The sequence below is a fragment of the Pan paniscus genome, chromosome 7 (genome assembly GCF_029289425.2).
Source record: "Pan paniscus chromosome 7, NHGRI_mPanPan1-v2.0_pri, whole genome shotgun sequence".
In the NCBI taxonomy this organism is placed as follows: Eukaryota; Metazoa; Chordata; class Mammalia; order Primates; family Hominidae; genus Pan; species Pan paniscus.
In genome coordinates, this window is record NC_073256.2 from 147,635,534 (window position 1) to 147,659,983 (window position 24,450).

Below are 24,450 nucleotides of genomic sequence, written 5' to 3' on the forward strand. Positions count from 1 at the left end.
ATAACAAGATTACCTTCCAAAAATATAAAAACATTGAAGAATACAATCTACCATGGGAGAGAACCAACAGTTATAAAAAACAGAACTAATTTCCCCAATAATTTGATTTAATACAGTTACTGAATACATGACACAATTTGTAAAAATAAAGACCTAAATAGTAAAATAAAATGAGAATAAAAATGAGAAAAGAACAAGACACTATGAACGATAGACAGATATAAATACACATTAAGCACGTCTAAAATATAAAAAATATGTATCAAAGGAACCATTAAAATAGCTGATGAGGGAATTAGTTAACTGGAAGATATATCTGATGAAATTATCCTTAAAATGAAGCACAGAGAAAGAAAAAGTAGGATAATAAGTGAGGATAAGAGACATAGAAGATAGAATGAGAAAGCTTAATATTAACCTAAACCTACAGGTACCGCCGCCACCCGCCCCCTCAAAAAAAAAGTAGTCATTAAGAGGACAAAGAAGTAGTACAGCCCAGAGTGAGATTCCGTCTCAAAAAAACAAAACAACAACAACAACAACAAAAACTAGTACAGCCCCTTTTCATATACTCCAGTTGGGGAAATCCTTGTAAAAAAGAATCTATTGCTCAACTCAAGCCTACAGTTAACCCTAGTGACAGCTCCTAGATCTAATGAAGTTCAAGGAAAACGAGAGTAACAAGAGCTATAGTAGCCAAGCAATTCATGGACCTTGAAGAATAGGGGAATAAATGGTATGTTGTGATATAATACTGACAGCTAAGACTTACTGAGTACTTAGCCTGTGCAAACACTGTAGTAAGCTCTTTAGATGAAGAATCACATTAGATCCTCCCAAAAACCCAATGAGATGGGAATAAGAATATGATGATGATTTTACAGATAAGGAATGTTAAGCACCTTGCCTGCAGTCACACAGCAGGTAAATGGAGGGGCTGGAAGTCATCTCTACAGCTAGGCTCTTAACCATTCTGTTATCTCAGCAGAACCCCTCTCCCTTGATAAAAATCTACTTTGTAATTAATAAATAAATTATGTGTTGAAGGAACTCCTCTACCCTATGCTTATAAAAGCATTGTGGTCAGGGTGGAATATCCTTTGCCCATTAGGTAGAATATTTTCCTTCACAAGAGTAGGGAACTTAGTTGTGACTGATATATTTTCTCCTTGAGAAAATCTTCCCGTAAGTAGTCTACACAAGGGGATGTTGGGTGAGGCCCTCTCTCTAGAGAGAAACTCAGGAAGTGTCCAGCCCAGAACTGGTAGGAGCAGCTAAAAAAGTAGTCTTTCCTAAAACCATGACCCTTCTTTGTGGCTAGTGGTGTTACACAAAGCAACATGGCAGCACAAGTTCCATAAAGGTGGTGCTCCATTCCCTCTGTCCAAGCATCTCACTTCCATACACCCCAAGGAAATTGGTCACTAGGAGAAAAGTGGCTAATAACTCAAAGTCGATTACAGATCTGATGGTTTCAGCCAAAATACAGACACAATCTCTGCAGATCCAGTAACACAGAAATGATTTAGTAAATTAAGGAACATCTCTATATGATGATATTATTATGTGGCCCTCAAAATAAGACTGTATAGGCCTGGCACGGTAGCTCATGCCTGTAATCCCAGCACTTAGGGAGGCTGAGGCAGGCAGATCACTTGAGCCCAGGAGTTCGAGACCAGCCTGGGAAACACAGCAAGACTTTGCCTCTACAAAAATATTTAAAAATTAGCCAGGTGTGGTAGTGTGCACCTGTAGTCCCAGCTACTTGGGAGACTGAGGTGGGACAATCACTTGAGCCCAGGAGGCAGAAGTTTGTAGTGAGCTGAGATCATGCCATTATACTCCAGCCTGGGTGACAGAGTAAGATCTTGTCTTAAAACACACACACACACACACACACACACACACACACACACAACTGTGTAACTATAGAGCAATATTTGTATTATTTTAAAGAAAAAATGCAAAATTCAACATGGCATGTATTTGAAGATGGTAACTGTTAAAACAATGTATACAAGCAACAAAAACTAAAAAATAATAACTAAAAATAGTTGGGTTAGAGTAGTGGGATGGTAGGTGATCTTTTCTCTCCAAATATTTAAAAAATTCTATTGTTGCATGGTATACTACATTTAGAGGGGAGGCATTCAGGCTCCTTGATAGCACTCCAGTTTAAGAATCATTTGCAGTCTCCACAAAATTATACTACTGTTTGTTAAACGAAATTCTTTCCTTGAAGCATTCCCCCATCAATTTTGCCAATGTTAGCTTACATTATGCAGGACAAGAGCAATATCAAGTTACTTAACATGATTAGTGAAATCTGAAGGAGGAGGAGGGAGGGTGGAGAAGGAACAGTCGAAGGCACTTAAACTACTAACAAAAAAAGTACTGTGGCTTGTACATAAAACCATTATTGGCCTCCATAAGGCATTATCAGTCCAATAATACATTTCTGTTTTAGACTTTTAAAGAAGTGTACTTGAAACCAGAACGGGCCTTGAATTTCAAATACATAGAACTAAAGGAATGCTGCAGTGGGAGAATTAAGGCCAACTGAAATTGGCCTTTTGTCTAGGATGCATTCTTTAGACTTAAGAAAAAGGCAGAGTCTGGTTTAGCTGTGGATAAATTTGAAAGTAAAATCTGAGGTTTGCAGAATTACCCACACACCCAGAGAGAGAAGGCCAATGCAGATTTCTGTGATACAGTTTCCAAGTAAAATAGCCATTCTGTGACCTGACTGTACCTCTAGCTCGAAGGAAGCAAACAAAAAAATTGTTAGCAGGATGTCCTGGGAATACAGATAGTGACAGTTCAAGTGGCTGTCTACACATGCTCACAGGGTCAACAGCAGGAAAGAAACAAGAATGTTAAACTTATGTCCCAACAGATTAAACTGCCTCCCAGTAATACATGCCACCTACCAAAGTCCCTCTCCAAGTTTCATACTGACATAGTGGTCATCTCAGCTTAGTGTAGCAAACCTAGGTTTTCTAGGTTTTGATAACTATGTGTGACTGTCTCTTTCACCCCTAAGGGGGTCACTATTAGATGAGGGGTCACTATTAGATGAGGCACTGTCCTGGGAAAGTTGAAAGGTACGTAAAGGTCAGGGTCTCTGGTTATATGAACAGGCCTCTGGATTCATGCAAGGGTAGAATTACTTTTAATTTTTGTCTTATCTGGTCTCTGGTACCTGCATTAGATAAATGTGCTAAGTGTGTGTTCCAAGCATCCAGGATCACAAAATTTTGAGGCATTCGTTCCAAATTAAATATCAGGCCAGGCATGGTGGCTCACACCTATTATCCCCGCACTTTGGGAGGCGAAGGCAGTTAGATCACCTGAGGTCAGGAGTTCAAGACCAGCCTGGCTAACATGGTGAAACCTCATCTCTACTAAAAATAGAAAAATTAGCCAGGCGTGGTGGCCCACACCTGTAATCCCAGCTATTCTGGAGGCTGAGGCACAAGAATCGCTTGAACTTGGGAGGCAGATGCTGTAGTGAGCTGAGATCGTGCCACTGCACTCCAGCCTGGGTGACAGAGCGAGACTCTTGTCTCAAAAAATAAAAAATCAAACCAAATCAAATAAAAAGTTATCAAACATTTACAATAAAGTACCAAGCTAAGTCACTCCCCTATATGGGCCCATGTTTCCCCCTCCAATAAGATGAAACTTTTTCTTTTGGTAAAGATCACACTAAATTCACTTCATTACCCATTAATATACATTGTGACCTGCAGTTTGAATATTTCTGCAGACCCTTGTAATTCTGATGGTTCCTAATTCTAACATTCTTTCTGCCTGATCTGTGTGATCTCAAGGAATCAGCTCTGTATGTAAAAGTGTAAAGAAATAACTTCCCTCATTTAAAAGGTTAATTGGATAACCAGTGTAGAGACAAGTAACTTATAAATTCAAAGCTTTTCACTTTGCTCATATTTTGCTCTATGTGCATAGAAACTGTCTTTCAACTAAAACATGCATAAGAACACAAAAACTAAACCAACTAGGCTAGATCTTCATCCTGTATGTTTCTTTGCAAGAAGGCAATTTGGTTCTAATATTTGAGTTTAATAAAAAACAAACAAAATCTATCCTAAACAGAGGTACCTAAAGAAGGTAATTTTTGTCCAACAGGTAGAAGCTGCTGGGAAAAAACAGTCCTTAGAAAAGAGTTACAGATTTTAGTCCACTGTTTCTCTCTACCTTTAAAAGCCATTTCCCTCATCTGCTCAAATTAATTTTTCCTAATGAATGGAGTTAATCCTCCTTTTTTGAAACAGAAATCTTTCCTGTAAGTATTACCTGAGAAGTAGTTCACCCTACAGTGTAAGATGAGTCACCAGCACACAGAACAAGTGCTGAACAATCCACTTGGCCAAACAAATCACAATGGGGGCAATCTGAGGATCACACCGTCCTGAAACAAGAATGGCTGCTCCTGGTCCCCAAGGATGGCCCACTGATCAGGAGAGCCTGCTGCCGGGCTGCTCTGATTTGGTCTCACTTGCCCTGCAAGCAACAAATCCTTCTCATTCCCAAGTCTTTATTCTTCCGATCAGCAGAGGGGCTGCTCGCTCCTAAAACTGAACTCGACCAGAAGAGCTATACTAACAAGTGCCCTAGACCCAGAGGAAAAGGGTGATGCTTCAGCACGTGTCAAGTTAAAGGGGCAGTTTATCCTATATGTACCTTCAACCTCACTCTACCCTTTTTAAAAAAAACAAGAACAAATTATTCTGATGTGCTATTAAGACACTGCACTGCTTGTAGGCCACACAGTTCCAAGGAATTTGTTTTTCTTTACCAAGAAATTATACATACCTTTTACATAGTTTTGATAAGAAGATTATTTACCACCCTCAAGGAAAAGGAGAGTAGGAAGTCAAAATCATTTCTTCCATTTCTACATGTACCGCTCAGATGCCTGGGCTATTCAGCTAACTTTGCAAATTAGCTTCCAACACCTACCAACCTGTATCTCCCCATTTCTTGGTCTTTTGTTTTTGCATCTTTTAGGAGTATGATACAAGCCCCAAGGTTTTTTAAATGAAACTAAATGTTAAACTATAAACGACGGGTTGATCACCCACTGAACTAAACTTGCTTTCATTACCAGGATTTCGTATCATTAGGAAATGGTTCCCAATGAAACTATACATTTTCACATAGTCATCCCTGCTTCAAAAATCACTAAATTTAGATTATCATTCTATTCTCTAGTATCCTGTTTATGAAGATTGTGTGCCACTCTGAGCTTTCCTCCCATTTTGTTATTTTTATAATGTATAAAATCTTTATGGAAATAAAAAAAGTCATGTTTTATAATGGAAGGGGAGGAAGCAAGACTTGCTGTCTCAAGTTGAATGATGAAGAAATAAAAAATAAAAATAAATTTAAAAAAAGACTTACTGTCACTAAAAGGCTGCGGTAAGCTCCAGTCCCAAATACTGGGGAGGCTGAGACAGGAGGATTGCTTGAGCTTGGGAGATCAGGCTGCAGTGAGGTGTGATCACACCACTGCACTACAGCCTAGGGGACAGAGCAAGACTCTGTCTCAAAAAAGAAAAACAAAAAATGGGCAAAGGACATGAATAGACATAAAAATGACCAGCAGGTATATAAAAAAAAATTCAACATCACTAACCTTCAGGAAAATGCAATTTAAAACCATAATGACATATCATCTTATCCCAGTTAGAATGGCCATTAAAAACACCAAAACAAACAAACAAACAAAACCCCTATGTTGGCGAGGACGTGGAAAAAAGGTAACTCGACACATCGTTGGTAGGAATCTAAATTAGTACAGTCGCTGTGAAAAAGAGTATGGAGATCTCTCAAAAAACTAATATAGATTCATCATACAATCCAGCAATTCCACTATCCCACTACTGGGTATTTCTCCAAACGAAAGGAAATCAGTATATAAAAGGGATACCTGCACCCCCATGTTTATTGCAGCACTATTCCCAATAGCAAAGATATGCAGTTAACCTATGTGTCCATCAACAGATAAATGGATAAAGAAGATGTAGTATATATACACAATGGAATACTATTTGACCATAACAAACAATAAAATCAAGTCATTTGCAATGACATGGATAGAACTGGATGTCACTATGTTAACTGAAATAAAGCAGGCATAGAAAGAACAATATCTTATGTTCTCACTCATATGTGGGAGCTAAAAATGTTGAGGTAGAAAGTGGAATGACAGATACTAGAGACTGGGAAGAGTATGTAGGTGGGAGAGAGAGAGAATAAAGAATGGCTGATTAACGAGTACAAACATACAATTAGAGGGAATAAGCTCTACTGTTCAGTGGCAGAGTAGGGTGACTACAGTTAACGACAATATATCGTGTATTTCAAAATAGCTTGAAGAGAGGACTAGAAATCTTCCCAACACACAGAAATGACAAATACTCGAGGTGATGGATACCCTAAATACCCTGACCTCATAATTACACATGCTATGCATGTAAGAAAATTTCACATGTACCCCATAAACATGTATAAATACAGTGTACCAATAAGAACAGAGGGGCTAATCTAATGGAGAAAGATAAAATCCTATCACTCATTTACCAAACAAATCAACAGATTTTTTTAAAGGTTAGTTTTAGTGTTGTAATTATCATTTCTTATCTTAAATCTAATATGAAGAAAGCCCATATGCTAAATCTCTTTCCTTTCTGAGGAAGGAGAAAAGCATCAAAATCAATTGAAAACCTTGAAGTTCAGCGGTCCCTCCCAAGGCAGGGTCATGCCTGCTTCCACTCAAGGTCTGCAGAAGGGGAAGGTAAGGAAGCAAAGTAGCAGGAGGCATCAGCAAGGAACTGCGGGGGGACATGTGGACTAGAAGAAAAATAAACCACATCCAATACACTGGCTGTGCATCAGAATTACTTGGGAAACTTGCTATAAACACAGCGGCCAGGCTTCTGAACCCAGGAGCTTGTATTAAGGAGGAGCTCACAGGATCTTGGTATCTGCTTCTCTGGGTATCTCTGGGCATCTCTGGGCATCCTGATGGAGGTTGTCTACAAACCTCACTTCCAGAAAACCTGGCTTATAATGTCATTCCTAAAGATGACAGAGCTGGTGAGATAGGTCACACTTCGAGGAGAACAAAGTAGTAGTTTCAACTGGTCTGTGGTGCGACCCAGACATTAGCCCACATGTAACACTCCCCAGGTGATTCCAATGGGCAGCCAGGGTTAACACTGCCCTGTCTGGTAACATCTGCCACATAGATAAAACCTTGCCTGTTCTCATTAAAAAAGCTCATCACTTCCTACTCCCAAGACTTGTTCAAAATCCCATTAGTCCTAGCATCCTCCATAGGATGAAGGGGGGCAGAGGAGCTGGGGTCCACGAGAAAAGTAAAGAGACCTGAGTTCTAGCCTTGGCTCAGCTACTAACTGGCTTTGAGATCTTGATTCTCAGTTTCCCCATCTCCAAAAAGGTAATGTTTGCAATAAATTCCTTTAGAATGTAAAAGTCTATGACTCACAATACCTTATATAATCATTTTTCATTCTTCTCATACTAATGTATACCTCCCTGCCTGCACTGCTTTCCCTTGGGGAAGTACCAACTCAAAATGACAGCAAGCCTTGAAATTATTAGAGGATGACAAATGACTGATACTATGAAGATGGAAGAAGTGGCATGCATATCAATAAGGCATGAAAGATGGAGGTTCAACTTGGCCTTCTGGCATTTTTCAGTAAGTCCAAGTTTTCACTTACCATTACGGGGAAGTTTTGTTTTGGAGGAGGTGCAGAAATGGGGAGGTTACTATGATCTTTGGTAGAGAGGAGATAATAGCTGGCAAAGAACCAGGCTGAAGAATCAAACAGCTGTGGTTTATGGTCTGAACCCTTGCACCAGACCACTCAATCTACCTTAAATCCTAAACGGAAAACAGGTAAGGGGATACTTAACCCCATACTTATGCCACACAATATCAACTTGACGTAGCAACCTCTGCCTCTCTTCTCACTATCGCATTCATTGTTGAGGATGTATCTTTGAGAATTAATACTGGATGACATAATATTTCATTCAAGTCCGAGTGATCAACCGAAGTTCACTTCCTTGGAAGCACGGACTTCTTTTCCTTAGCAGAGTACCAGGCACAGAGCAGATGTATGCTGAAGTGAACTGAAGGAATCTGTGTTCTCTGGCATAGAATCTTGATCCACATAAAGCCTTCCTGAATACCACCAGTACAGGATTGGATTGGCTCTTAGCTACACCTACTGTAGTTCTTATTTCTGTATACCTGTGGGTGGAAATGGAGGATAAACCTCTCTTCGCTTTTCCTCATAGTCCACTACCCTTAACTTGGAACAGAAACCATTTAGTGAGACATAATAAGCATAGACTCTTGAGACTGTAGCTCCATATTCAACTCAGAGCTGTGTTATTTTGTAGCTGGATGACCTTGAGCTACTTCTCCAACTTTTTTAGAGTCTTCATCTGTGAAACAGGAATGAATAATCCTAACCATCTCTAGATCTTAGACAAGAATGAAATGAGAGCATATACAAAGCTCTGAGCACTCCAAAGGCACTCAACAAATGGTAGCTCCTTTTCTTCTTCCAAATGCTTTGAAACCCACAACTGGGAGAAGTCTTCAGATGAAGTTATATTCCTGGCCCTAACAGAAAGAAGTTACAAATGGGTGAACAAAGAAGCCTGTAATTGGGCTTTCCACAGGTCAAAGAGAGCTAAAGAAAGCCACTAATTCACTTATCAAAGATTCCTGGAAGGCAGTAATAATGGCTTTGGGCAGCAGCACTTACGTACTTTCAGATGGATGACCCAGGTCAATACCCCTCTCTCAATTACCAGTCCCCTGAGGCATCCCAGCGCCCGCACACAAAAGCTCTCCTCCTGGCTAGCCTAGGAAGGAGAAAACACCTTCTAAACAGAGGTACACACAGGAGCTAAGAAGTGAAAAGGGTTTTAAAGGGGCCTTATCAACTTATAAAGCAATTCGTTCAAATTTTACTAGCAGGATGCAACTTCAGTTAAAAAAAAAACTACGTATATAAAGATTCTTGCACAATTAAGAGAAACGTAAGCATTTCGATGCTTTTAAAATTATGTATGTTTAAATCTATTATATTTTCTAAATATTATCCAAATAAACATAAAAATGCTTTTAAAACAAATAAGGAGGCCATATCAGAGAAAAGATAGATTTATTTTGCTTTTTTGTTGTAACTCTCCAATGGAAAAGCCATGTAAAAAACTACATTCCTCACGGAGAACAACAGAACTGGAGGAGAACGTAAACCGTTACAACCAAGTAGAAGATAATACTAGTCACATTTTTTTGCAGAAGTAAAGGTACTGATAATGACCGGACTTCATCAGCGGCTCCAAGAACAGATTCTATGACAGAGTGATCAAGGAAAGAACCAAGTTTCAAAAAGGCAAGCCTCTTTAAGGGAAGAGTATGAGAAAGATTCAGCCCAGTTCCATGAATGGATGCTTTGCCCTGACAAAAGATGTCACAAAAAGAACCCTGGGGGCCTGACCTCTAGGTCTGGCATTGCTGCTAATAAATTATGACGTTCCTGGGCACAGCAAACTCCTAGAGCTGCATTCCTCATTTGTTTAAAAAAGAAGGCTGGGGGGCACTGGGCTGCTCCAGCTGTAACAATCTCTTCCCTTTCCTCTAAGTTCACAAAGTGATTCCATATACATTCTGCTACTGTGACAAAAGCCACATTAGTCTCCATTTTATAAAGGATAAATGATTTACCCCAGATCACACTGTAAACAAGTGCTAACAAGGACTGTAACTCTTAACTATGAATTCAAAATTTAGGCTTTTCTTCTACTGTAGCCAATCATGGACTACGAAGAACCAGCTTGCTAAGACATGTGATGGTCTATGCTACTGACAGGTATCCTCAGACAAAAAAGCTGGCATTTGTGTCCTGTAGGCTGATCCCAGGGTCTTCTGTGACAGTACCTCAGCCACAGCTGAGACAATCTGGAGTAAACACTTAGCCCGAATTCTGACCAAATGGATTTGTGATTGGGATTTGCAGGCCAAACATGAACTGAGAGCCAAGACTGCAAACACACACACACACTCTCTCTCTCTCTCTCCTCTAACAAAAAAGCTCCATGGCAGCATGAGTGACCCTAAACTATGAGAAGGTAGAAAGTGTGAGTCAACAGAAATGAAGGAACAGAAATAAAGGGACAAGGAGAGCAGTGCACTGACAGTGCCAGGAGAGGTCTTGGCAGACACAGAAAACTAAGTGAACTCAATGGCAGACGATGGAAGGACTCTGCCTGCTGCTGAGGGAGGTCAGTCCCTGGGGTCCCTTGTCCATGTGCAGCCTAGCTGACTCACAATAGGTACGGCTTTGACAGTGTGACCCCACCCTCACCCGTCCACATCAGAATCACATGTGTGTGCTTTTCAATGCAGGCACCCAGGGCCCCCCATCCCAGACTCTCCAGATCAGAATCTCCTAGTTGATTACGATACATGCTCTAGCTGAGGACCACAGGCCACGGTAACCTGAGTGAGACTGGGAAGAAAGCAGCTGCCAAACAGCGTCAGCGAGAAAGGGGAACCAGTCTGCCCCATCCAGTCTGGCCATTCACCTAAAAGATGGTTTCCTGTAGCAGCCACTTGGTAATGAGGACAACGGCTATAGGCAACAGGAGAAAAACAATAACTATAAGCCATACTAGTTCTTCATATCCAGTGAATTTAAGACAACAAAAGATGAAGCAGATGAGGTTGAGAGGAAAGAACCAGAAAGTTCATTAGAAAAAATACAAATTCAAAATATGAATTCCATTTTTACCACATGAAAAATGTTTAGACAATCCCATCTTTAAAAATGTAAGCAAAAACAAACATTGAAAACTCCTAAAGACAAGCACAAAGTGACACAGAGTTCTCATGACAGAAACAAAAAATAAGTGTCATAATAGTCTAAATCTAACAGGGCACCAAGAAGTCTAAAGAGTGGGAATAAAGGAAGTACAGATATAGAAATGGCTTTCAAATGCCTTAGGAAACACCACCAGCAAGCAGCCATTAGCTCCAATTGGGAAATGATTTCTGTAAGATTTCTCAAAAGAGCTTAAAAATTTGTCCCCAGATTACATAAATGTCTTTGCCACTCATATTGTGTCTGCTGACGAAGGGCTGTAGGCGTTTGTGGGCCCATCACATGGACGTAGCAGGACAGTTTTCAGACTGCCAGTGGAGTTCACAGAGATGTAGAGAGTGGCAGGGAGCCTCTCGGGAGGACCTCATCTGGGTAGAGCTCAAGGGAGCAAATAAATTCTTAGCCATGAAAGGAAGAAATCCAAAGTAGTCTGGTTCTCAGCGAGGCTGAAGATTTATTTCCCTGTGCCATGACAAGAGACCTAATAAGTGTGTTGAAAACCAGAGGAAAAAAAAAATCAAAGGGCCTTATAAAAGTTATGTAAATTAGTACCAATATCCCTCAAACCATGAGTTCTTTAACTCTCTATGATGTTAGATAGCATAAAGGGAATGAGCAATGTAAACACTTACTGCTGTGTTACACATGCTTTTCATTGTAGTAACATGAGCATTTCAAGGTCTTGAGTCCAGATCTTTAGGATGGACACGACCAACCACAGAAAGCTGTAGTCACATCCCATAATCTAGACATATTTTATTAAATTAAAAGGGTGTGGCAGGTTAAGTCCACCACTCCTGTGCTAAATGAAAAAAAAAAAGAAAATATGACCCTATCTAAAAACGAACTGCACTTTTTGCTGACATCAACAGCGTCAGGGTGGAAACAAAGAAATTACCCAGAGACTCACTGGCTTCTGTTTCATTAGAAACACATGAAGACAATATATGCCAATAAGAAAACATTCTTTGCAAAAGTCTTCCATGCAAATAAGCCTTTCTCTTTTTTTCCTTGATGCATCATCAAGTTTTGCAGCTAAGAGTGCAAATATTAGACTGGGACATACGATAAAAGAGTCGAGAGACATTGGACGAAAAAAACTCTAATTAATTCCTGGGATAGTTCATCCATATGCATTAAAAATCCTTTCTAAATATAAATATGCATGGGTGAAACAGAAGAGAGGGGGAGCTGTTGTTTCTGGGCCACCCAACATCTACTCACCGTACCCAGTAACCACTCTGGTGGCAGAACCAGAATTCAAATCCATGGCTTTTACCTCTTACTTTTAAGTCTTTTCATAAAGGCCCTCACAATTAGAGAGTGTTAGGAATGTTTACAAAGCCCTTCCTCATCCATTAGTTCATTCAAAACAATCCTTACAGACAAGCAAGGCAGGAACCCTCAAACCCATTTCACAGATGAGGAAGCTGAAGTAGAAAGTGTTATTGAAAGTGATACCCTAATAAGGTATCGAAAGCGATGTCTACCAAGGGACAGAACAAATCCTAGTCCCTCTGCTTGGCAGGTAAAAGCAAAATCTCCAAAATCAAGCCCTTGATTCACAATGAGACAGAGAGGGGAAAAAAAATGAACAGAAGTACACGAATCCTACACCTTCCTCTGAACTTTGTGGTTGCTATAGCCTAAAAGTACACGGGGGAGGCACAGGAAATTACTCTTTTCTCATGTAAGGTCTGAATCATACACCCAGCACTAGGGGTTCTGAAGTCACCCACACCTTCTGCCGAAATCTGCTTCTCTGCCAGATCCATGGCTGTCCCACATGGAGTCTTGAATATGGCAACGAGGGAATGTGAGGACTGGCTCACAAACCGCAGTGGATGTTAATGGCAGGTGTTAGAAATCCACTTCTGCAGAGATAGTTAAGCATATTTTTAAATGGAGTGGGGGGAATGCAAATCATAAAAGCAGCATAATGCAGTGAAAATAAATTTGCTTTTGAAACAAGCACAGGGTTCAAATTCCAGCTTGGGTGCTTATCAGCTGTGTGATCTCAAACAAGAAACTAACCTCTTTCAGCTTTAGTTCCTTCATCTATAAAACAAATAGACTTGACTAGATAATTTCTAGATCTTTCTCTATTGTAAAAATATTGTATAATTTCTATACTACAGATGAGAAAGAGTCAGCAATGTAGTAGTTGACAGAGAAGGAGAAAAAAGAGAAGTGAAGGCAGGGAGGAAAGAACATAGAGCGTTAAGCAGGAAACTGGTCCACTAAAATAGTTAGGGGCGTCCATAACTAAAGCGACCCTGAGCTATTTACAACCTTTTGCCTCTCTTGAACCAATAATCAGTATAAAACCTACAACTAAAAAGAGGAGATGGGAACTAACTTTTATAAACATCAACTATGTGCCAGGTTAGAAACCTGAGTCTGTGTCTCATTCAGCAACTTTGTACTGTTCTAAGAATACCTAAAAGTGGCACTTACATGTTCCTTATTTTATTTGGTCATCAAAAAGAGATAGGCAGAGGTAGTGTTCTTGACTATTTTGCTGACAAGGAAACCATGGTTCAGAGGGATCAAGGGGCCTTTAAAACACATTACAAGGCCAGTAAGTAGCCCAACTGGAACTGAACAAAGATGATTTTACCAGACCAGTGCTTGCTCATACTCCTCGCTGTCCCTTTTCTACCTTTACTTCTCATATGGAGTATGGATTTCAGGAGAATCCAGCAGGATAAAATGGTAGCTGACCTCTGGCCTAGAATACAAGTTTTTAAAAGTGGTGTGGTATATATTCAATTGTGATTATATGTCCCAAGAAACTGGGCATTTTGTGGATAAAGTCTACTTGTGATAATGGTTATGGAATCTTTTGACAACTAGTCCTCACAAATCAGCACAACTCCTGGGAGGCATCCTTGACACACAGTCTGCCACAGTAGAGAGCAGTCAACCATGTCAGCATTTTCAGAATCCAGACTAGAACTTTCTTAGAGCATGATTCATATAATTTAATAATCCTACTGGACTCTTCCAGCTTTGAGCTGTAGCATTATCCAAATCAACAAAAGGCAACAGAAAAGAGGGAGAGCAATACATGCTCATCAGCGATTCTATTAGAGAGTGAAAATTTGTAATAAAATAGTCAGAATTATCCAGTTACTTAAAATTCAGAACAATCAGTTATTGGGGCTGGGAAGAGTGCCAAAAGTGAATTTAATTTTCTATGTTAGAATTTAACACTTCAGTTTTTATTGAAATTTAAAAATAAACAAGGAAATGAGAATTTTATCGGTTCATTCTTCTGCTTGGTCATTAATAGCACCATTTCATTTAACCATAACCAAGAATCCATGTCAGTGATTTGTCTAACAGTCACTGATCTATCTAAAAATGGGTGAGTAAATGTTTACAGATTCACTTTTTCCAAATAACATATAACAACCAACATGCTATTTTTCCAAATAACAAATAGGTTTAGAGTACATATGTATATGTACTCAAAAAACATTATACTTGGTGACTGTGTTGTGTGGTAGAAGATAGCAGAGGTTTGGGGTCAGATAACCTGGGGCTGTATGACACTGAACAAGGTTATTTCATCTAGATAAACTCAATTACCTTATCTGTAAAACTGGAAATGATATGTATCCCCCTCACAAAGGATGCTGGGAGAAATAAATAAACCTACAACTCAATAAAACTAGTATTAGAGATCCGTGGATCAACATAAACAATGTTTCCCTATCACTTATAGCTTTCTCCATTGCTTTTAAGTTTTTACAAATCTCTCTATGGTCAATGACATCATTTCTTGATTTTTTCCATAAAGACTGACATATGCTTTTAACTAATTTGAAAACTTACTACTGGGAGAGAGGGAATACCCTCCTTGGTCCTTGATTTTTTAAATCATGACAGGGCTTTCTACCTTCTAAGAACAGGGGTTTATATCTCTAAGTCTAGGTACTGTAAATCTACAACTAAGTACTGGTCCAGATTTTCAGGCTAAAAAACTTATCCAAAGTGTAAAAAATAGTTTTTTGGGGGGGGTTAAAAAAACAAACAACTTAATTTATTCTGTTTTGCAACATATCTATATGGTGATATGTGGGGAACCCAGGAATCAACATACACAATCATGGCACGTGAACTCATTTTCCTCTAAGAAACTCTGCATCTTATATTACATTGGTGCAAAAGTAATTGTGGCTTTTGCCATTTAAAAGTAATGGAGGCTGGGCGCGGCGGCTCACGCCTGTAATCCCAGCACTTCGAGAAAACAAGGCAGGCAGATCACGAGGTCAGGAGTTCGAGACCCACCTGGCCAACATAGTGAAACCCCATCTCTACTAAAAATACAAAAAGTTAGTGGGGCAAGGTGGTGGGTGCCTGTAATCCCTGCTACTCGGGAGACTTGAGGCAGGAGAATAACTTGAACCCGGGAGGTGGAGGTTGCAGTGAGCCGAGATCATGCCATTACACTCCAGTCCAGGCGACAGTGCAAGAGTCTGCCTCGAAAAAAAAAAAAAAGGAATGGCATGGCAAAAATCGCAATTACTCTTGCACCAACCAAATATATATGTTCTACATTTGGCAGTATCTTTTAATTAGAATCCAATTTGATTTAATCACACTGTCAAAGCAGAAGTGTCTAAAATCCTGCAAGTATACCATGTTTTAGGGATCTAATAATCTATATCTGGGAAACCACTATTTCTTTACTTATTTTGCCAAATAGGAAAAAATAAAGAAACATAAAATATATTGTGACTCCAAACTTGGAGATGTTTTAGTCAAAACTACAAATCCCTTTTGCATTTGTATATTAATTCCTCCTTTTAGAAATGGCTTAATTATTAGTCTATTGGTAAAAACAAATCAAAATATTTTTGAAATTTCATCTGAAACTGCTTAAGGTTCACCAATTGCAATACAACTGTTACCATCTGCACTCCACGTGGATACTCATTATTAATCATGATGTGTGAATGTAATTGCAAGCACTTAATAAGATCCCCTTTTGGCAAACTGAAAGGCCTTTCAGCTCTGGCATGTGTACATCAACCATGGCATTCAAGCCACAATATCAAAACCAATCACTGATTTGGCAATTACCCAACAAAGTATCCACATTATTGGGGAAAATATATTTTTAGAAAGCTGTTATCCCTACTCTCATAAAAATTACACAAATAATTTGAAATAGAGTGTGGTGGGGGTAGACAACTAAATGAACAAGAACCCAAAGGATCATAAACTCAAATAGTTACTGGGGTCAGGAAGATAATATTAATGAGAGAAGCAAGGTTGGCCTATTATAACAAGGAGTGGGTATCGCTGCAGCAAAGTTACAACAACCTTCATCATTTAAGTAAAACAGCCACTAATTGAATAGCTTTAGCTGGCTTTTGCCAATTGGGAAAGGAGATGCACTATTACTAAATGGTCTATGTTTTTCAAACAAGCCAGAAATCCAATATTTATGTGAAATTTCCTGAAATACAAATAACAGCAACTAGGCAAATTTGGTGGAGCAAACAAAACCTTCATGGGATGGATTTGGCAAGTGGGCCACTACGTTGTGAGCTCTGCAGTAACTACTGTTGGAGAGAGGAAAAATATATCCACACCAGCTGGAAAAGTAAGGCCCTCTTTGTAGAGAGCATGGCATCTGGACTTAGCCTTAAAAGAAGGCAGGATGCCAGGAAACAAACAAACAAACAAACAAAAACCAAAAAAACACTGGGTACAGTGGCTCACGCCTGTAATCCCAGCACTTTGGGAGGCTGAGGCGGGTGGATCACGAGGTCAAGAGATCGAGACCATCCTGGCCAACATGGTGAAACCTCGTCTCTACTAAAAATACAAAAAGTAGCTGGGCATGGTGGCATGCGCGCCTGTAGTCCCAGCTACTCAGGAGGCTGAGGCAGGAGAATCACTCGAACCCAGGAGGCAGAGGCTGCAGTGAGAGGAGATCACGTCACTGCACCACTCCAGCCTGGTGACAGAACAAGACTCCATCACAGAAAAAAAAAAAAAAAAAAAAAAGGCAGGATGCAGACAGCTAAAGAAGGCCAAAGGCAGGGATGTGTGGGGAACAGTGTTTCAGAATGGAAAGAGACTAACTTGATAAGAACAGAAAGTTGTAGTTGAGACTAGATACATGAGGAAGGGTCAGATAATAGGATGCCTTAAAACCAGGTACAGAAAATCAGATTTGGTTGATGGGCAAAGTAGAATCACTGTCAGTAGATGTCTAAATTGAAAAGCCATGATAATGTCCAACGAAGGGTAAGGGCCTAAAAAAATGGTGCCATTTCAGGACATGCAATCAGAAACTCATCAGATGTAGGAAATCCCCAGAATCTGTGAGGAACTAATCTAGATGGCCTAAGAGTGGGTATTTCACTGACTGTATCCACAAAAACCTTGTGGGGGACTGGGTATGTGATGAGGACAGCTTTTTGTTAGACTCATCATCATCACATCCGCCTTAAATTTCCAGTTCACCGGCACGGAGGACAGAGGTTCTAATGGACAAAACCCATCCCTGAGAAGGGATTAAAATGGCCAACCGAATGTGTAGGGCGTCTTGAAAATTTGGGGGCCCTAAAGAACAAATGCCTTTTAAAAACAAAATTCTATCCATAAAACCTGGAAATTTAGTAATAATGATCCAAGATCTCAAAACATTGGAGCAATAAAAGTAGGAAAATGAAAACTGGACAAACAAGCATTCTAGACAGTAGTCAAAACCATAAATTGTATATATAAATGGATTCAAGTGACTATAGTGTAATTTAGCCACAAAGTATGAGGTTCAAATGAACCCCCATAAAGGCAAAAACGGGAGTCAAATTGTAGTAACTCAACTTTTCTCTAAAGGTGAGGGAAAACCCATGAAAATTTTTAAGCAGGGGAAAGTGAGCTATGAGGGCTGGGCTGAAAATAAACTAAAAGGGGATGCGCCCAGGTACAGCCAGGATTTATGAAGATAAGCGTCACCACTCAACAAGACCAATGGCTTCCTTTGGTTTGGGAACCAGTGACAATGAACCACAGAGACCACATGCAGACTGTGATGTAGGATGCAGCCACTGGGAGGGAGAGGTAATTTAGCAATGCAGCTGTTAAGTTTATCTCTGTAATCACTGAGAAAGCATGACAGCTTTGCACAGAAGAAAAAAACATCTTTCCTAATATTCCCTCCCCCCATAAGAATATTGGATCTCCTCATGGGGTAGTAAAACCAATCATTCCTTTTACACTCTACACACACACACACACACACACACACACACACACACACACACACACCATAGAGAGAGAGAGAGAGAGAGAGAGAAAGAGAGAGACAGAGAGAGAGAGACAGAGAGACATACACTCATGAGTGGGTGGCTGCCCACAAAGATTGGTCCTAATGCCTGTGAAAGAGGAACTGGAAAACCTCTCCCATCCACACCCTATTTAAGACCTAAGAAAGTAAAGGCCAGTCTCTAATAAAGATGGTCCTAGTGGTTCCTTATAATTTGAGTCTTCCTTGACAGCAACACTTGGAGTGAATTAGTTCAGAGAACACCAGACCTAAGAGAAAAGGAAGGCTTGGCAACCCACATTCATTTTCCTACAGCAAGCATGAAAAAAAAGTATTAGTAAAATAAATATTAAGATATACCAGTAATGACTTTAAATAGTTGACCTTCCTTGCAGAACTTTCAGAAACATACACAAATAAAAGTGGAATACTCAAGGAGTTGTAAACCACCAAGTTGGAAAGAAAAAAAAACAAAAAACAAAACTGACTTGGTGCCAGCCTACAGGTACTAGTGAACACAGAATTTCATGAATGAAGAGAATTTTATGTATGTCGGCCAAAACAAAATGATCTTATCACTAGAAAAAATTTTATGGTCTAAATAAAACCAAGGAAAAACATAATTATAATCATATTTATCTATTCAGGAGGTATCTTTTTAAAAAATTTGTTTTAATTACTGAAATGAAGAGAGTCGTCATATATGTTCAGCCAATTGTAACTCTGACATCTTTGGAAAGTTAAACACAACAGGTTGGTTTTGTTTTTCTGAAAGCTCTGGGAAAGCATCCATGATTAGTGTCAACCTGGCATTCAAATTTAGCTGGAATAAGGCTGTTACCAGTTTTTGTCTTCTATAGGCAATAGCCAGACTTTCTGTAAAAAATATGAAATATTTGTTTATGCATATCACCGTGGAAAGTTTTCCGCCTCTGGTTTCTGATTAACTTTATCACATTTTGTTCCTGCTGAGCGAGTACCAACAATGTTCCAATACTGATTAAAAATAAATAAAAACAAAATAATGAGCCAAGGCTTTACTGGAACAGATATCATAAATAATTTGGTACCTGTCTTAACTTAGAAAATCACTGCCTGCTAACAAGTTTCTGATATATCTATTATTTTTAGCCACTTACTGAAAACCTACTATGTGCCAGGTATGGTACTAGAAAATAACAGGTGTTATCTCTCTCAATCCTCACAACAAATTTGCCAGGCAGAATTATTTGCTATTTTCCAAATGAAGAAAACAAGGCTCAGGGCACAGTAATCTGCTCAAGTTCTCACAGTATCAAATGGCAGAGTAGGTTTTAGACACCAGGACCACCTGAAGTACATTGCACTGCTTCTTATAAAACACTAGAAATAGGCTTTGGCGAAAACTGGGCCATAACAAAAACCTGCTGCAAAATGAACTTACAAAGTTATTCTCAATTAACTAAAAACAAAGCTAGCATTTATTTCACTGATGTTTATCTCACTGCGTATATGACATTCTACTTTCATTCACAGTTTAAGTCCATCACTTACTTTGATATAAAATAAAAACACTTCACAAAATCGGGAGTCACAGCAGCTAGAGAACTCCTTCATGTACTGATGGAGTTGTAGTTACAGAGGGTGTCTGGAGGCCAGAATTCCTGAGTTTCTAATCCTGCTTGAGCAACTTACTTAATACTTGTATGCTCTGGTTCCTTCCTCTATACAGTGAGGTTTGCGGTGAGGGTTTAAGGAGTTAAACCATGTAAAGCACTAAGAACAGTGCCTGGTGCACAGGAAGTACCCAATAAGGGTTACCCATCATCATCTTCATGCTCATCACACCAGGACTGGGGAAAATGATCAAGATTCACAGCATCCGACATGTTTACTGAGCTTTAAAAAGTGTGCAACTGCCCAAACGAATGCACAAATGAGCAAACAACTTTAACACCTTTGTGCTTATCATTATGAAATGATGAGAAGCAAAAGTTCACACCCACAGGGAACATTTATCTAGACATCGGTTTATAAACAAGGTAAGATATGCTAATGGCATAAGGAAACACCTCATAGCAGGGAGCGATTCAGATGAAGACGGCCCGTAGGGGGTCAAAAAGGGGAATGAGCACAATTTGAGGGAAGACTTCTTGGTGGCCAAGGAGGGAGACCTTGAAGAGTACTGCTCAGAGAGGAGCAGTTAGAGCATTTTTAGTAATGGGGCCAGAAGGAACACAGGGAAATTGACTGTTAAGCAGAATTATCTGACTCTAATTGAACAAAGCTGACTACATATCACCAAGAGTTCAAGGACTGAACTTTACACATTTTTGTATATTGCCTGTCCAAAGCACAGTGCCTGGAACAAGCAAATAATAGTTAGATGGATGAAAGTATAGAAGGATGACAGGACAGCTTGATGGATGGATGTTGGGGGATAATAAAAGATAAGATAGGGTAGGTAAGGTTACTTCAGATTAGGAAGAGCTTGAACAAAGGGACAATGCAGTATAGATGATGGCACCATGCACTTACTCATCAGTCACACCCTCCTTTATGAATATTGTCTTTGTTCTACCCATCCATCCACCCATTCACCCACTGACCCCCTCATCCATCCATCTTTGAGAAGTAAACTGATTTTTGGGGGGAGGCCTAGTTAGGCTAAATTTCTCAGACCATGGGAAACACAGTTCAATGCGATGATGGGGACATAAAGCCTAACTCATAAAGCCTAACAGCCAAGGAAGGCGAGTTCTGTGGGCAAATGCCTCAAACCCTCTGCATTTGAATTTCTCCTCTGCAAAACGAGTAAGCCCTATCTCACAAGTTTGGGTGCAAACTATCAGACACAGATTATGTCAAAGGCCATAATTACATATTCAATAGAACATTATTATAGCAACTATTTGTGCCCTTTAACATAGGGAACGCTCAGAGGGCTGTGTTTGGGTTTTGTCACCTCTATACCCCTAGCCCTTCCCACTCAGTCTAGCATATAGCAGAGACCCTGGGAAGGTTTGGTAAACTGACTTAACATTTCAAACACATACCCTCTTGCCCTGTTAGGTCCCTACCCCAGCCTATCTCTTCCCCAGGCTTGTCCTTTCTAGTCACCTCCACGCACAGTCAACCAAGCACCCATGCAGGGTGAGGCCATCCCAAAGCGCTTTCAAACTGTGCTCTAGTCCGACTCCTGCATCCATGCTGCGTGGAACTCTTCTCCCCGGGCAGGAGCTCCAGCTACACGCATCAAGCAATCAGTGCTAGGTGCTCCTGCTAATTAATGCAAATATGGGAAGCTTATCTCCTCAGCCATGCTGGAAGCTGCTTGAGGCTTTTCATCTGTGGCTTTTTTCTGATAAAGCTGAGGCTTTTAATCTATTTCTAACCTTTCTGGTTCCAGTATTTGACTTCGAGGGCACCATTCCTCAATTTGGGTCCCCAGAACTCACTCCTTAGGGTAATTCCATTCTTTTACAAGAGCTGATATTAAAAAAAAAAAAAAAAAAAAATTCCTTGTTGAAACAACTGTTAATAAAGAGGATATCTTTTGAGAATATAAACCTCCCTGCAAATGCTTATCAGGACATGTTTTATTTGGAGGCGCAGTGTCCTACCTGCAGTTGTGCATTTACAGAGCACTGCCAGCTCTTACACATTATCTCTAAGAGGGAAAAGGGCATTCAGAAGTCTGGTCTGCATATCCATTAAACAAATGTGTTAATCACCTTCAAGACCCTAAGCAGGGCAGTGCAGAGGACCCAGAGACAAATTTGAAGGAGACTCTGTCCTCCAAGAATTTAAAATATACTAGGCAAGGGCACTATGGGAAGAAGATGGCATCTGTACTATGGTAAAACCACTGTGGAAGCACAGGTAATCTGCCCAGTAATCTGGTCAATGCAAGATGTTCACAGCAGCATTACTTATAGAAGGAAAGAAGGGAGGGAAGGACAAATAACAATGTCCAATGATGGGAGATGGTTAAGTAAATTATGATAAATACACAGAATGAAACTGTGTATAACCATTAAAAATTATACTTACCAAGGCTGGGCGCAGTGGCTCACGCTTGTAATCCCAGCACTTTGGGAGGCCAAGGCAGGTGGATCATGAGGTCGGGAGACCGAGACCACCCTGGCTAACACAGTGAAACCTTGTCTCTACTAAAAATACAAAAAATTAGCTGGGCGTGGTGGCACACGCCTGTAGTCCCAGGTACTCGGGAAGCTGAGGCAGGAGAATCACTTGAACCTGGGAGGCATAGGTTGCAGTGAGCCAAGTTGGTGCCACGGCACTCCAGCCTGGGCGACAGAGCAAGATTCCATCTCAAAACCAAAAAAAAAAAAACCAAAAAAAACACCTATACTTACCAAGACTATGTAAATAACATGGGAAAATGAGTATGTTATAATGAATGAGAAGGTGTCAGACTAACATTATTAAACAAAAACATGCACAGAAAAAGCATCAATGTGTTCACAGTAAGAATGTGGCCATTTTTTCCTTCTTCCTATGTTTTGTATTTTCCAAAGTATGTGTGTTACTTTTACATGAGAATATTCTTTAAAATTTATTTTTAAACAGCGTATTCAAAGGGCACAAGAATATCATATATTCAAATTTTAGAGAATACCCCAAATCCTTAGGGAGGCAGCTACCTTGCAGACTGGTCGAAACTTTAAGAATGGAAAAGAGTGGGGAGGCGAAGACTGGAAGGCTTCATACTTTAAAATGATGGCCCTAAGTCAGCTGTTTATAACTTAGCACATACCATTCTCGAAGAAAGGATGTTATAAAGAGTGGTTATATTCCCAGGGTAGCCCATACAGCCAGGTAAACTCTCAAATCACCTGAAGGATCTTACTTGTATCCACAATCCTTTAGCTAGGGCTGGCTGTTTTAGAATTCATACTTTTGTAGATTTCAGAAAGAAATTACAGTATACTTATTGTTTATTATACAACATACCCTACAGGGACTAGTGTAGAACTCCATTATCAGATTCTGGTAACACAGTTTTTAAATATCCAGTAGGTTTCTAGTTTAGCTTCTAAAAGCCTCATGAAACAAAATTTCATGTCAAAACTCTTAACATTTGGAATTCAGAACAGCAAATAACAGTGGACCTATAATTGCACGTACCCCATTGTACATGGTCATTTATCTAAGTGCTCTTCCTGGCACTCGACAGTTGGCAACGGCCCGAGAGATGTCATATTCATCTTTGTATCTCCAATACTAGCACAGCACAGCAATAGCAACATAAAAGGGTGGTCCATAAATATCTGCAGAATGAATAAATGAAATATAATACTGAATCTATTTGCCAGCCACTTCATACTCCTCACAGCCCTCTGCACTTCTCTTAAGGCTCGCATATTCTACTTTGGATTAGATGTCATATAACTGTGCTACTCCGCCTCCTCACATTCCTTCCAACTTTAAGTCCTTCAAGGGCAGGGATGGTTCAGGTGAAACAGCAAGGCCTACAACAGTAGCCCATATTCCCTCACAGAACTCGTTAAGCAAAGACACCAAATTCTAACTTGGGATGCCCAGAATACTTTCTCTAACTCTCACCTAGAGATCCAAGATTCCTCTTTTCTAACTATAGGATCCAAACCTTCCTGGAAAGAGGAGTGACCCTGAACCAGGGCTATTATGGTGCCTGAGTCTAGCCTAGTCGACATGGGGATGTGTGCCTGATTTCATAAAGAACCCCTTAAATCCTTCCAGCCTTCCCTCATTCCAGTGGTGGTCATTCTTCTCAGGCTGCAGTCACATTTATAAAGCTTTTCAAAATGCCAAACCACCTCTACCAATTGCAAATCACTTGCTGAACTTTATCTGTGGACTATTTCCTTGCAGATGCTCTGAGGCATGACAAATCCTTAACAGGATAATGATGATACTCCTCCTTCCTCTCCTCATGCCTGGTACTACAGGATCAATTTTAGTACCGTATCACACAGACTTTCCCCTCCTTGCTTTGATATGCTTTAAAGCCACTGAGATGTGGCTTGGGTTAAAGGGAGTAAGGATTTTAAGGGTTCATGCATTCAATGTGCCATTCCAATGAAGACCTTCACAAGTAGGAGCTACTCCTCTTCTAAAACCAAATAATGCTTTACAGGCTAAGGAACAGAAAAGACGAGTTGCCAAGTTATACCATTTCAGGAATCCAGTTATCTTGACTTTTCCCCTGAGGCTTGCCTC

The 24,450-nt window shown here is 40.0% G+C and overlaps 1 protein-coding gene across 14 annotated transcripts in view; it reads right to left on the reverse strand.

The window, feature by feature from the left end:
- Positions 1-24,450, reverse strand: part of ASAP1 (ArfGAP with SH3 domain, ankyrin repeat and PH domain 1) — a 394,403-nt gene that overhangs the window by 214,522 nt on the left and 155,431 nt on the right. For 3 of the 14 annotated variants that reach the window (XM_055116956.2, XM_055116951.2, XM_055116958.2), the window contains one exon: positions 23,377-23,519. The exons of the other annotated variants lie outside the window; for them this stretch is intronic. In XM_055116956.2, the coding sequence (XP_054972931.1) occupies positions 23,377-23,394 (18 nt within the window). In that variant the 5' untranslated portion in view covers positions 23,395-23,519. The remainder of the gene's footprint in view (positions 1-23,376; positions 23,520-24,450) is intronic. 14 annotated transcript variants of the gene reach the window in all.